At 44.4% G+C, this 12,837-nt stretch overlaps 1 protein-coding gene across 3 annotated transcripts in view; it reads left to right on the top strand.

Moving 5' to 3' along the window:
• LOC147210472 (dedicator of cytokinesis protein 9-like) overlaps positions 1-12,263 on the top strand; it is a 35,812-nt gene extending 23,549 nt beyond the window's left edge. Inside the window, exons 38-52 of one of the 3 annotated variants that reach the window (XM_086111146.1) lie at positions 235-350; positions 941-1,078; positions 1,513-1,695; positions 1,780-1,893; positions 2,393-2,608; positions 2,700-2,757; positions 2,877-2,983; positions 3,388-3,510; positions 4,789-4,902; positions 5,077-5,223; positions 5,741-5,951; positions 6,294-6,484; positions 9,037-9,137; positions 9,245-9,383; positions 11,029-12,263. In XM_086111146.1, the coding sequence (XP_085967272.1) occupies positions 235-350; positions 941-1,078; positions 1,513-1,695; positions 1,780-1,893; positions 2,393-2,608; positions 2,700-2,757; positions 2,877-2,983; positions 3,388-3,510; positions 4,789-4,902; positions 5,077-5,223; positions 5,741-5,951; positions 6,294-6,484; positions 9,037-9,137; positions 9,245-9,383; positions 11,029-11,127 (2,057 nt within the window). In that variant the 3' untranslated portion in view covers positions 11,128-12,263. Of the gene's footprint in view, positions 1-234; positions 351-940; positions 1,079-1,512; positions 1,894-2,392; positions 2,609-2,699; positions 2,758-2,876; positions 2,984-3,387; positions 3,511-4,788; positions 4,903-5,076; positions 5,224-5,740; positions 5,952-6,293; positions 6,485-9,036; positions 9,138-9,204; positions 9,384-11,028 lie in introns of all 3 variants that reach the window. The other 2 variants (XR_015100913.1, XM_086111138.1) reach the window with 2 other exon arrangements.
• Positions 12,264-12,837: the final 574 nt, after the last annotated feature.

The following is a 12,837-nucleotide window of genomic DNA, read 5'->3' as shown; positions in this document are numbered from 1 at the left end:
AATGCGAATTTTGACTTCCAAACTGCGATGCAAAACCATTTATTTGGAGCCTCGTTTACCCTGTGTTATTTCTCTCATCAAACAAGATATCAAAATAACAATGGTAGCTAGCAATAATGACAATAACACCACTTATCTTCCTCCAAGCAACATTTATTAATCAAGCAATGTCGCCGGAAGTATCGGAGATGTGGCTATCATAAATCGACACAGACCATGTTTTGTTGCCGCCAGTTTACTCCCATACAGAATCGGATGTGACCAGCCAATGTTTGCTGGAGGCCAACGTGTCCACAGAGGTGTGTCTGACCGTGCTCGACACACTGAGCATTTTCATCACGGGATTTAAGGTACGGGATTTTTCCAGCGATGATTTGAATGAATGCAAGTTCTTCAAAGGGATACCAAAAATATTTTGCTGTCGACTGAAAATGACATCACATGTACTCATTGCGATCATCACAGGAGCCGTGACTGGTTGTTACCTGACCCCTTGGCACGCGTGATGTCATTTTCAGTCGACAGCAAGTGGCCAAATGCCTTTTTTTTGGAAGGTGTTAATTGCACACAAAAAATAATGAAGTTATCAAGTTCATTATAGACAAAATATGCACTTTTTCCTGACAAGAATGGGTATCGACATTCAGCATCCCCTTAACTCATTCACTCCCAAAGACGTTTCTAAACGTCTTTTCAGACTTGGTCGAGAATTGGCTGGTACTGAATGAGTTAAAGGGACTTTTAAAACAAACAAAAAAAATGAAGATAAATCATCTTTTGTGGGAGGGGAACAAACCTCCACTTCAAGTAACCCCCTGAGAGCAACATCAGAGGGTATGGCTGTACCAGTGACACTATATTACCATTGTTGTCTTATGCATTGCGCAATCCTTCTGAACTCCACATCCAATATGTTGACACGCACCGCTTCCTCCCTCAGAGCCAGCTGATCTCAGATCTTGGCCACAACCCGCTGATGAAGAAAGTATTTGAGCTGCATCTGTGTTTTCTGCAGATCCCTCAGTCTGAGGCTGCTCTCAGGCAGGTCTTCATCTCACTGAGGACTTTTATCTTCAAGGTGAACCCGTCTTGATGAGGACGCCTGTTGATATCTCACTGTGGCGTATGTGGACATAAATACATCGTTCATGAATGGATGAATGATTGGCACATCAATCGTTGTTTGGGCCAGGCCTCTTACTTCCCTGTCAAGCAAGGTCAATAACAGGCGTGCTTGAATTCATTTAGTGGGAAAGAACTTGAAAGCCTTGACCTAAAGCATCTCAAACACTTTTGGGATGAACTATGATGGAGATAGAAAAATAGCTTGCCGTAGTTGGCCTGCTGTCCCCACATGTATGCCCTTTTTTCTTATCCTGTATTTAGAAGGTCTGTACAAAGTGTGTCAGAAAGGTTCCAGGACTGGTGCCATGAAAGATTGAACTTTTCGGAGACACGCCGTATTTTGCGGGGTCCTGGGAAATCAGATTTTCTCGCCCACGTATCCTCCAGTTCCCCTGTACGTTCTTCGACGGCCGGGCCGACATGTGCGCCTCCTTATGCTACGAGATCTTGAAGTGTTGCAACTCCAAGCTGAGCTCCCTCCGCAATGCCGCCGCCCATCTCCTTTACCTCCTCATGAAGAGCAACTTCGACTACACCGGACGCAAATCGTTTGTCAGAACCCATCTGCAGGTACCTCTTTGTGATGAAAAGGATTCTTGTTTTTTTCCGCGCGGTGTTTGTCTCTCAGATTGGTTCGCTCTGCATTCCGCTCAGGTGGTCATCGCCGTCAGTCAACTGATTGCCGATGTGATCGGCATCGGGAGCACGCGTTTCCAGCAGTCTCTGTCTATCATTAACAACTGTGCAAACGGCGATCAAAGCATCAAGGTCAGCAGTGGGTTAGTGATGTCTGACACTGAAATGAAATCAGCTTCGTTTTTTTTTTTTTTTTTTTTTTTTTTTATGGCTTTACAAAGCAACCAATTCAAACAGCGGATAAAAACAAATGGTTAATCAAGTACATGCTGTACAGCCCTCCTGGTGCCTAAACGCAACGGTCGTCAGGCTTTTTTTTTTCCACATCATGAATTGCCATAAACCCCGCGATTGGCTTTAGATGCATGCGTGTCACATCTCACTTGACACAACTTAAATTCACATGAGCTGACGTCACGCTATGCGGGTCATTTCAGTTCACCTAAAGGTAGTTTACTGCATTCAGTTCAGATTGTTTGGTGTGCTTCACTTATCTTGCGTTCACTCCACGATGGATTCAACGGAACTTTTCCGACGCTTCAGTGGACAAAAGTGTCTTGTGCTCCTGACCTGAAGTTAGGCTTAAGGTCACGTGACTGTAAATTGAGTGCGCACCGCTGCGTTTTTGCAGCACACTGCGTTTCCCTCAGATGTGAAGGACCTGACCAAACGAATCCGAACGGTGCTCATGGCCACCGAGCAAATGAAGGAGCACGAGAATGACCCGGAGATGTTGGTGGACCTCCAGTACAGTTTAGCCAAGTCGTACACCAGCACGCCAGAGCTCCGCAAGACCTGGTTGGACAGCATGGCCCGGATCCACAACAAGAATGGCGACCTTTCAGAGGTGCTTTGACAAAAAACAACACATACTGACGCTTCTGTTCTTAAGAACATCATTTTGGATTTAATCTGGATCTTATCTGCTTTACTTGCAGGCAGCCATTTGCTACGTGCACGTCGCAGCTCTGGTTGCTGAGTACTTGTGGAGGAAAGGTGAGCGCACCGTTGCCTCTTGGCTCCCAACAGTTTTTTATGATCCCACACGACTGTAGATTACACAAGCGCAGAAAGGAACAGGCCTCACGTTTGGCTTCCCTCTCTTTATTTGGAAGGAATGTTCAGCCACGGCTGCTCGGCCTTTCGCGTCATCACTCCAAACATTGATGAAGAAGCAGCCATGATGGAGGACGTCGGGATGCAGGATGTGCATTTTAACGAGGTCCGTCCATTCCATGTCACTCCAAAGCCCCGATGCAGCATTTTTTTCTTTTTCATTATCTCACGTGTCACCTAATGCCTGCGTACCATTGCCCTTATCTCTGTCGAGAGTGTTAATTGTTCTGTGAAATTATTACTGGGAACTCAAAACAGACTTTGGCACGGGGCGCGGTCCATATTTTGCCGCGCACACTTCTGGCGCCGTGTCAATGAACCACCCATCGACGGACGAGTCGGACAAAGAATGAGAATAATAATAATAATAATAATACATTTTATATATAAGCGCCTTTCAAGACACCCAAGGACACTTTACAATAACAAAAAACAAAACAATTTTGTGTTTGTGTGTGGATGAAAATCAAAAGGCAATAAAACGTCCCTGCAATGATTCTGTTTGTACAGGAGGTACTGATGGAGCTGTTGGAGGAGTGCGCCGATGGTCTTTGGAATGCAGAGCGCTATGAGCTCATCGCTGATGTCTACAGGCTCATCATTCCCATTCATGAAAAACGTAGAGACTTTGAGGTATCGTCATTTTACCCCTATTGTACATGGAGGGACATACATGGACTGTTACTCTCCCCCAATTTTGGACAGTTCAAAAAAACAGATGTATTTCCAAATATCACGTCAGGATCCTCAGCCCGATGAAGAGCCAACAAAGGAGTTGCACTCTGCCGGTCAGCAGTCTCCTTCATGGAGGAAATAGTCTCAAAAGCCCCCGATATCTGTCAAGAATTACTGTTCAGTAGCGACTATCCACGGATGTAGTATGACACCCGAAGGAGTGGTTAGATCCTAAAATCGGTATCCGGTAGCTTAATTGAACCCTCCGTATTGTGTCGAGGTGTGATGGCCTGCGACCTTCGTGAGGATCAGCGGAGCAGAAAATGGATGGATGAATGGATTAGTTGTCGATTAATCGTTGCACCTCTAACATCTACACAACACTGACTAAAAGATGAGTGTTTGTGATAGGAAAAAAAATCAAGTCCAAGAGGAATCATTTCAAATTACTTTTTTCCCCCACAATTAACATGGGCTTTAACCTGGACAGTTAAATTTAATTTTGAGAAAATGCGTCAAGTAAATAATCTACAAAAAAAAAAATGCATAAGTGTGCACACCCTTTCAACTAAGATGTGGCTGTGTTCTGAATTAACGAATCACATTCAAAGTCATTCAAAATGGGAGCTAAGCAAACATCCACAGCTCGTGTTCCTTTGGTGATAAACAGTGTGAGTTTGACTGTGATTGGTTAATTTTTGCCAAGTTTTTTTTTCTCCCCCCCACAATTGAGTCGTACAAGTTATAGGTCACGTTAAAGGTGGACATTTTTTTGAAGTGGTTTGTCAAAATCCTGGCATTTGAACAGAGGTGTGTGGACTTGTTATAATCCCTTGTACAGTTTAGTACTTGCTCTCTGATGTCCGTCTGTGTGTGTGTTAGCGCTGTGATTGATTGATGATAAATCCAGGGTCAGTCGCGACACACTCCCAACTCGTCTATTACCCAGGACAGAATAAGTGAGCTAGAGAATCGATGGATAGCTCCATTGTAAGATATCTGAGGTAGTCAAAGTTGTACTTGCCAGCTCTGAATTTTAAACCAGTCTTAAAAATGGCTGCTGCTCTTGACAGCTCAGCTAAGTCTGATTACTGCCAGTCGGCAGTCTCTTCATTAAGCTAACCCAAAGATTTCAAAATAGTCAAAATGATGTGAACCACCAAAGGACCAAAATGTGTACCTGTACTGCGAATGTCAACACTAAAGCAATTCGATGTTTGTGTTTTGGTGCTGCAGAAACTGACGCACGTGTATGATACGCTCCACCGCGCCTACACGAAAGTTTTGGAGGTGATGCATACCGGCAAACGTCTGCTGGGCACATACTTCAGAGTGGCCTTTTTTGGACAGGTAATGCGCTGCACCGAGGGCACTGGGGTGCTCCAACTCTGTTCGAAACCTGCAGCGCTTGTCGGCATGCGCGTCACGTCTTTTGTATGACAATTCAGCACGCTTACAATTGAATGGCACGAAACGGAATTGTAAAACCAACGTTTTCTGACCGCCTTTCACTTTCGTGTGTAGGGCTTTTTCGAGGACGAAGATGGCAAAGAATACATCTACAAGGAGCCCAAGTTCACCCCCCTGGCTGAGATTTCGCAGAGGCTTTTGAAGCTCTACTCGTACAAGTTCGGTCAAGAGAATGTCAAGATCATCCAGGAGTCAGGAAGGGTGGGAACACATTTGCAGAGCTGCACAAATAAACAGCTGAGCCTTACTTACTGCCATGTCATCGTCTCTGGCGAGCGTATGGTGGAATTCAGCCCGTATTCATTTGCGACTTTGAGTTGACTTGCCATGATAGTTGTTGCCCTAGCGCTCGTCACTTTGGCTGAAGATTTCTGTTCGAGTGCATTGCAGCGCATGGTCCGTTGTAAGGTTCTGACACCGTGTCTGTTAAGCACACTCACGGACAAAAGCGTTTGTCCTTAAACACAATTCCACACTTACAACTTTGTGGGGAACGTTTTGGGAAGGGGCCTTTGTGATCCAGTGCACCCTTGCGCAAATAGGAAAGCCCATAAAGGCACGGCTTGATGAGTTTGGGCTTGAATCATTGAGGAGATCTTAAGCCCATCAACCAGGCCCTGTCTCAGGTCCAGCTTCAGTGTATGGCAAATCCGATGTTCCAAAATCTTCGGTTCTTACTTTGGTCAGTCTTAACTACTACAGTATTCCAAACCCGCAGGTGAACCCAAAGGACCTGGACTCCAAGTACGCCTACGTCCAAGTGACGCACGTCGTGCCATACCTCGATGACAAGGAGTCGGAGGAGAGGAAGACTGACTTTGAGCAAAGCCACAACATCCGTCGTTTTGTGTTTGAGACGCCCTTTACGGTGTCGGGCAAGAAGCAGGGTGGCGTGGAGGAGCAGTGTAAACGACGGACCATTCTCACCAGTAGGTTGAGCGCTACGGGCCTCCGCACACAACCACGGACAAAGAAGGCTTTGTGTTGATGTGTCAAAATGAGCGCCATCTATTCACCTTCAGTCACTACCAGGGAGTAAATCAAAAAGTCCCTCCCTGTTGACTTCATCCCGAAGTTCTGACTCAATCATGATAACACATGCCGCTTGATGATTGTCCTGTTTGCTTTAGTATGGATTCACATGCACCGCGAGGCTTTTACGTGGAACAGAAAAATAGCACTATAGATCGGAAAGAAAAAATAAATAAAATAAAAGTTTAAACCCACCATACATATTGAATTTAACCTGATTTTGTTGTTTTCCCTCTTAGCCACCCACTGTTTCCCCTACGTGAAGAAGCGCATCGCCGTCATGTATCAACATCAGAGTGACCTCAGCCCCATCGAGGTCGCCATCGACGAGATGAGCACAAAAGTGGCCGAACTGCAACTGCTGTGCTCGGCCTCCGAGGTGGACATGATCCGGCTGCAGCTTAAACTGCAAGGCAGCGTCTGTGTTCAGGTGCGTGCATCCATGCGGCGATTACCTCGCCATCTTAAAAATTGATTTTTGGAGGCGCAATTCGTTTTGCATTTGATTTTTGTTGTTTGTGCTCACCAGGACAATTTCACGTTTTGAATGAGAACACAACGTTATAATCATTTGGAGGTCTCTTATTGGTGTCCTTAGTTTTGAAATTAAAGCACAGTTCAAAAGAAAAGCTCAGTCTAGACTGTATTTGTGATTGATGTTCTCTCCATTGGGGGACCCCCTCCCCTCAGTGATTTTGTCAAAAAAAAAAATCCTTGATCTGCAAAGGTCAGTTTTGTAACCATTTTATACCAAGCAATGCAACGTTTGTGCTGTGTCGGAAACTACGAGTGACATTTCTCACCACGTGCCAACAATAACAAATACCCCCTGTACTCTTGCGCATGTGTAAACCAGTGTGGTGGTTGCTGTTGCCGTTTCCTAACGAAGCAGTAGCAGTCGCTGTGGCAGGCTGGGGTTGGATGAGACTTTTGCGGAAGGCTTGTTTTCGTTGTAGTGAACCTCATTGCGAGGCAAGGGTGGAGAAAAGGATTTCGTATTACGCAACAGGGGGGCTTTTCGTTGTAGGGGGAAGCAGAAAAGACGGAATGGCTTTAATGCATGAAGATTTTTTCACACTAGGGGGTATTTTCACACATGTAGGTTTCATTGTAGAGGAGTTTTACTGGACCGATTAAATTTACTGAATATAATGAAAGGATTTGGTGGAAACCAAATCTATTATTAGTGAACATATTGGTCAAGATTTTCCAAGTCCCAATCCCTTTGGCAGAAAACATGAAGTCGACACTTCGTGTACTTTCCCTTGCCCCCATTTACAAGCGACGCAAGTATACAAAAGTAATTTTAACCATTTCGACACTGGACACTAGAGGGTTTCATTTGAGTGATATTTAGGAGATGGAAGCCAAGCTATTCCATGTTCTAACTGATAAACCCTGTTGTTTTTAGCAAATGATCATTAACTAGAATGTTATGGATACAACACGTTCCAAAAAGCTGTTGCAGTTGAGGAATGCACATCAAACACATGTTTGGAACATCCCACGGGTGAACGGGCTAAATGGGAACAGGTGGGTGGCACGATTGATTTATAAAAACAGCTTCCCTGAATTGCGCAGTTATTCACAAGCCCGGATGGGGTGAGGTTCACCTCTTTGTGAACAACTGCAGGAAATAATAGCCAAACTGTGGAAGGAAAACGGTTCTCAATGTCCAAAGAATCTGGAGAAATCACCGGATGTCAGCGTCAAGGCTGAAAACCGGCATTGATTGCCCGTGACCTTCGATGTCCAAATGCGGCGCTGCATCAAAACCCAACATCAATGCCAAAAGTATTTCACCACATGGGCTCAGGAACACTTCAGAAAACCAATGTCAGTAGATGCAGTTTGGCGCTGCATCCCTAAGGTGCAACTTAAAACCCACTTTGCAAAGCAAAAGCCATTCATCAACAACACCCAGAAACGCTGCCAGCTTCTCTCGGCCCGAGCTCATCTAAGATGGACTGATGCAAAGTGAGAAATGTGTTCTGTGGTCTGACGAGTCCACATTTCAAATTGCATGTGGAAACTGTGGACGTCATGTCCAAAGAGCAAAAGAACCATCCAGACTGTGACGGACGCAAAGTTCAAAAGTCAACATCTTGATGGTACAGGGCTGTTCATTCATGCCAGAAGGTGCATACAGGTTTTGAAGAAACATGCTGCCGTCCAAGCAACGTCTTTTTCATGAACACCCTTGCTTATTTCAGCAAAAAAAATGCCAAAGCACATCCGGCACGTTTTACAACAGTGTGGCTTCACAGTAGAAGAGTGCGGGTACTTGAATGGCCTGCCTGCAGTCCAGACCTGCCTTCCATTGAATATACGCGGCGCATTATGAAGCATGAAATACAACAATGAAGCTGTCCATCAAGCAAGAATGGGAAAGGATTTCACCTGCAAAGCTTCCAACAATTAGTGTCCACAGCTCACAAACATTTATTGAGTGTTGTTAAAAGAACGGGTGATGTAACAAGCTGGTAAACGTGACCCTATCCCAGCTTGTTTGGAACGTGTTGCAGTCATAAAATTGAGTTAATGATTATTTACCATCAACAAATTTATCAGTTTGAACATGAAATAATAATTATTATAATACATTTTATTTGAAAGCGCTTTTCGTATCTTTGTAGTGATTTCAATTAAGTAGAGGTTGAACATGATTTACAAATCATTGTATTCTGTTTTTATTTATATTTTTACAGTACGTGTCAACTTCACTGGAGTTATTTTTTTAAAAAATATATATTTATTTTGGGTCACTTTTGGAAACGTCATCTAATTTCAGGGTGAAAAATAATATGGCTCAAAATGGGTCAAATTTGACCCAAACTGTATGCAGGGGTTAAAGAACATCGTTTCTAAGACTAAGCGTGCTTGTGGGGTGTGTGGGGGATGTCAATATATCTTGACATCATCAGCAGAAATTTAGTCATAAAAATGATTGTCATGTGCTGATCAACAAATCGTCATCCCCAGGTCAACGCCGGTCCTCTCGCTTATGCCAGAGCCTTCTTAGATGACACCAGTGCCAAGAAATACCCGGACAATAAGGTCAAGCAACTCAAAGAGGTCTTCAGGTGAGTACAGAAGCGGCGTCATTCCCATATGCCGTGACCTTCTTTTATGTCTTTTCATTGTGAATAGATTTACTGCGGCACTAAAAACGGAGGCTGTGCTTTGGCAGGCATTTCGCGGAGGCCTGCGGCCAGGCACTTGCTGTAAACGAGCGCTTGATTAAAGAGGATCAGCAGGAGTATCATGATGAAATGAAGGCCAACTACCGCGATCTGACTCGGGAGCTGTCAAACATCATGCACGAGCAGGTAATCGGGATGCTAATGGCGGGGGAAAGTCATTTCGATAACGTGATGCCACGCCATGTTCTTTTAATTTATTTACAGCGCAATAGATACTGCCTGAAAATTATTCCGCATCAGCGTAGGGCTGGATCTTCACGTCAATATGCTCAATGCCGCACTGTGATGCCTCGCGGTGCAAGCGACCCAAGTGAACATAAAACAAAGAAGTACAGGAAGTGCACAGCGTCAAGAATCTGTCGGTAGAATAACAGGCGATTACTGGCCGCAGGGATGCCAGTAATTTTGTCTTATTTTACAATGCACCGACTGTTATTTATTTTCACGGTACGCACAGTATTTTGAAATCATATACAGTACATGACAGTAGGGTAACTGCGTGGTTGTATTTCTAGAGTACACACCAGTTTGGAAAATAAACCTGTTTGGTAATAATAAAAACCTGTAGTGAATACCTGTAACCATTGTAAATAGCACAGCCACCTTATGCTGTGTTTTCTATGCTATTGCTAATTTATTCTACAAATATATTGCTAATGCTATATTTTATATTGCACTTATATTGAACTGTGTAGAGTTCTTTTCTGAAACATTTATTTTGTGCAACGAAACACTTTGTTTTTTTCTTCCCCCCTCACCCCCAATTTTGCTGCTGCAACTGCAAATTTCCCCAGTGTGGGACAAATAAAGTTTATCTTATCTTAACTCATTCACTCCCAAAGACGTTTTTGAACGTCTTTTCAGACTTGGTCCAGAATTGGCTGGTACTGAATGAGTCAATAATAATAATAATAATAATGCATCATATTTCGGTTTTGCCGCTTTTCTGAGCCACACTCAAACTCTGGTGGCCGTACACTAAGATGTGTAACCGCGGACAGAACGAGGTTCGAACAGCGGCGCCGGCAGTCACTGGATGACCCGCTCGACCTCCCGAGCCTCGACTGCTCCATTGTTTGTTGTCTCATCCATCCATTTTCCGAACCGCTTGATCCTCACTAGGGTCGCGGGGGGAGCTGGAGCCTATCCCAGCCGCCTCCGGGCAGTAGGCGGGGGACACCCTGAATCAGTTGCCAGCCAATCGCAGGGCACACAGAGACGAACAACCATTCACGCCCACACTCACACCTAGGGACAATTTAGAGCGTCCAATCAGCCTGCCATGCATGTTTTTGGAATGTGGGAGGAAACCGGAGCACCCGGAGAAAACCCACGCAGGCCCGGGGAGAACATGCAAACTCCACACAGGGAGGCCGGAGCTGGAATCGAACCCGGTACCTTTGCACTGTGAAGCCGACGTGCTAACCACTGGACTACCGGGCCGCCCCTGTTGTCTCATATGTTTTCCTTAAATAGTTTACCTTCTTGTGCTTCTCAAGTCCACATGACAAACATATCCAGAAAAATGCCATACGATTCGCCGGTCTGTGCCAACTGAAAAAAGGTCGATGGTTAAAGTGCATCTCCTGACGGCCCATTTCGAGGCATTGATGTTTCGGGAAACTAAGCAAATATCTGGTGTTCCCATATTGGTGTCCAGTCTTGTATTCTCCAAAACAGCACCAGTGTGGTCATGGAACGAATGAAACTATAGAAGTCATCTTGAAAAAAATAAACCAACTCATTTCCTCCTCTTGAATATTTCTTCCAGATCAACCCCGTGAATGATGGCATCAGCGGCTCTTTGTCCGACTCAATGGGCATCTTCAATGCCATTAGTGGCACACCCAACAATGCTCCCACATTCTAACATGGATCTTTTCACATTCAACTCCAAGGTTTTGACATCTTTGTCAGTTGCCATTCGGCCACCTCTCCACTCACGTCGCTAAACAAGTGGCCGGCGCATTCAGCCAGCATCCGCTCTTATTTCTATCCATTGCACTCGCCTGCTGTGATCAGTCGCTGCTTGTCTTGTTTCCCTTGGAGACAGCAGTGAATGGGTATTGACATTCGCGTTTTGAAACTTTCATCTGCCCGCCATAGAGTTTAGCCTCGTGTCATTCATTCTAGATCATCGTGTACAGCGCACATTTCAGAAGCCTCTTGCCTGTATTCATCTCGCGTATATATCCGAGCTGTCTCTGTCTGGCACGGAACAACTGCAGCCTTTTTCCAGCCTCAAAGAATTATTACTCGGTGTTCGACGAATGCTGAGGAAATGATCACAAGCTACACAAATACAGTGAGGCCTTGAGATACGAATGACTTTTTTTCTTTTTTCTTTCTTTTTTTTAAATCGAATCCATTTTTCTGCTTTTTTTTTTTTGCTTTGACTTGCGAGCAACGAGTAGACCAATTATAAAACTAACTTAAAGTCATATATTCTTTATCCTCTGCGACTAATATTATCTCGATTTACTTCTTGACGGTCTCCCCTTATATCCGTATGTCTGTATTACACTGCCCCCAGGTGGGCACAGCAGCAGGCGCAAAACAATTTATTCTGGACTGAAGGTACAATATTAGAGCGTGCTATTTTTCTGATCAAAAGCATATCGCACTGGTGTTTTGTTTGTTTGTTTGTTTATTTTATTGAACATATAAAACACAATACATCAATAAATTGACAAAGTGAAAGCAAGCAAAAATTGTAAAAAGGAAAAGAAAAAAAACAGTCAACGTTTTAAGGTACAATGTGGTCACGGAACAAATTAAACTTGTATCTCAAGCTGCCGCTATATCCTGTTTTGCGTATTGAACTTTTTTTGAGTGTGGCAGCTTGTCATGGGCAGGTTAGTTTCTATCGAGCTGATGATGTCGTTTATAATATGTGTCAGACAAACAAGAAATGTTTGGCATATGTACATATCTTTAGTTTTAATGATATGTGAAATGATGTGGGGGGGAAAAATGCATTTTCCAATAAAGTGTTTTTCAAGTGAATACGATTCAATTCATTTGAAGGCTTTAATAGGAGCAGATGCACGAGGACTGGCAAGCCACCGGTGGACCTAATAATGAGAGCATACTGAAAATAAGCAAAAATCCAGTCCAGGTGGGACAGTGATACTGAAATTGTGCGCCTGATTCTTTTGACCTTTACCTCTTGATGTTTACGAAAAATACATTTCCCATCATGACCCCAGAATCCCCCGCTTCCCGTCCCAGACCCAGAGGATCTCTTCTCTCGTTTGAATCCCCATTTACATGCTATCTTTTTATCGAGACCAAGGGTTCCCACTCGAAGATCTCCTTTTCAAGCCAAGCAACCTTCCGCGATCAACCGTTAGCGCCCCGACTCCAACTCTCATTGGAGCGCTTCACAGCCGAGTGTGAAGCAGATGGCTCGGACAATCAACACCTCCCAAATCGGAGACTATGGTCCCGAGTTAAAAAAGGGTGAGGTGCCCTCTCCAGATCGGGGTTACGATTTTGCCCCAGTTGGAAGAATGCAAGCCTCCTTCGCTCTTGTTGATGACTGAGAGAGTGAAGACTGTCAGGTCTGCATGAATGCAGA

This window comes from Hippocampus guttulatus, chromosome 1 (assembly GCF_054856545.1).
Source record: "Hippocampus guttulatus isolate MCC_2025c chromosome 1, RoL_Hgut_1.0, whole genome shotgun sequence".
Classification (NCBI taxonomy): Eukaryota; Metazoa; Chordata; class Actinopteri; order Syngnathiformes; family Syngnathidae; genus Hippocampus; species Hippocampus guttulatus.
This window is presented reverse-complemented; position numbering and strand designations above follow the sequence as displayed.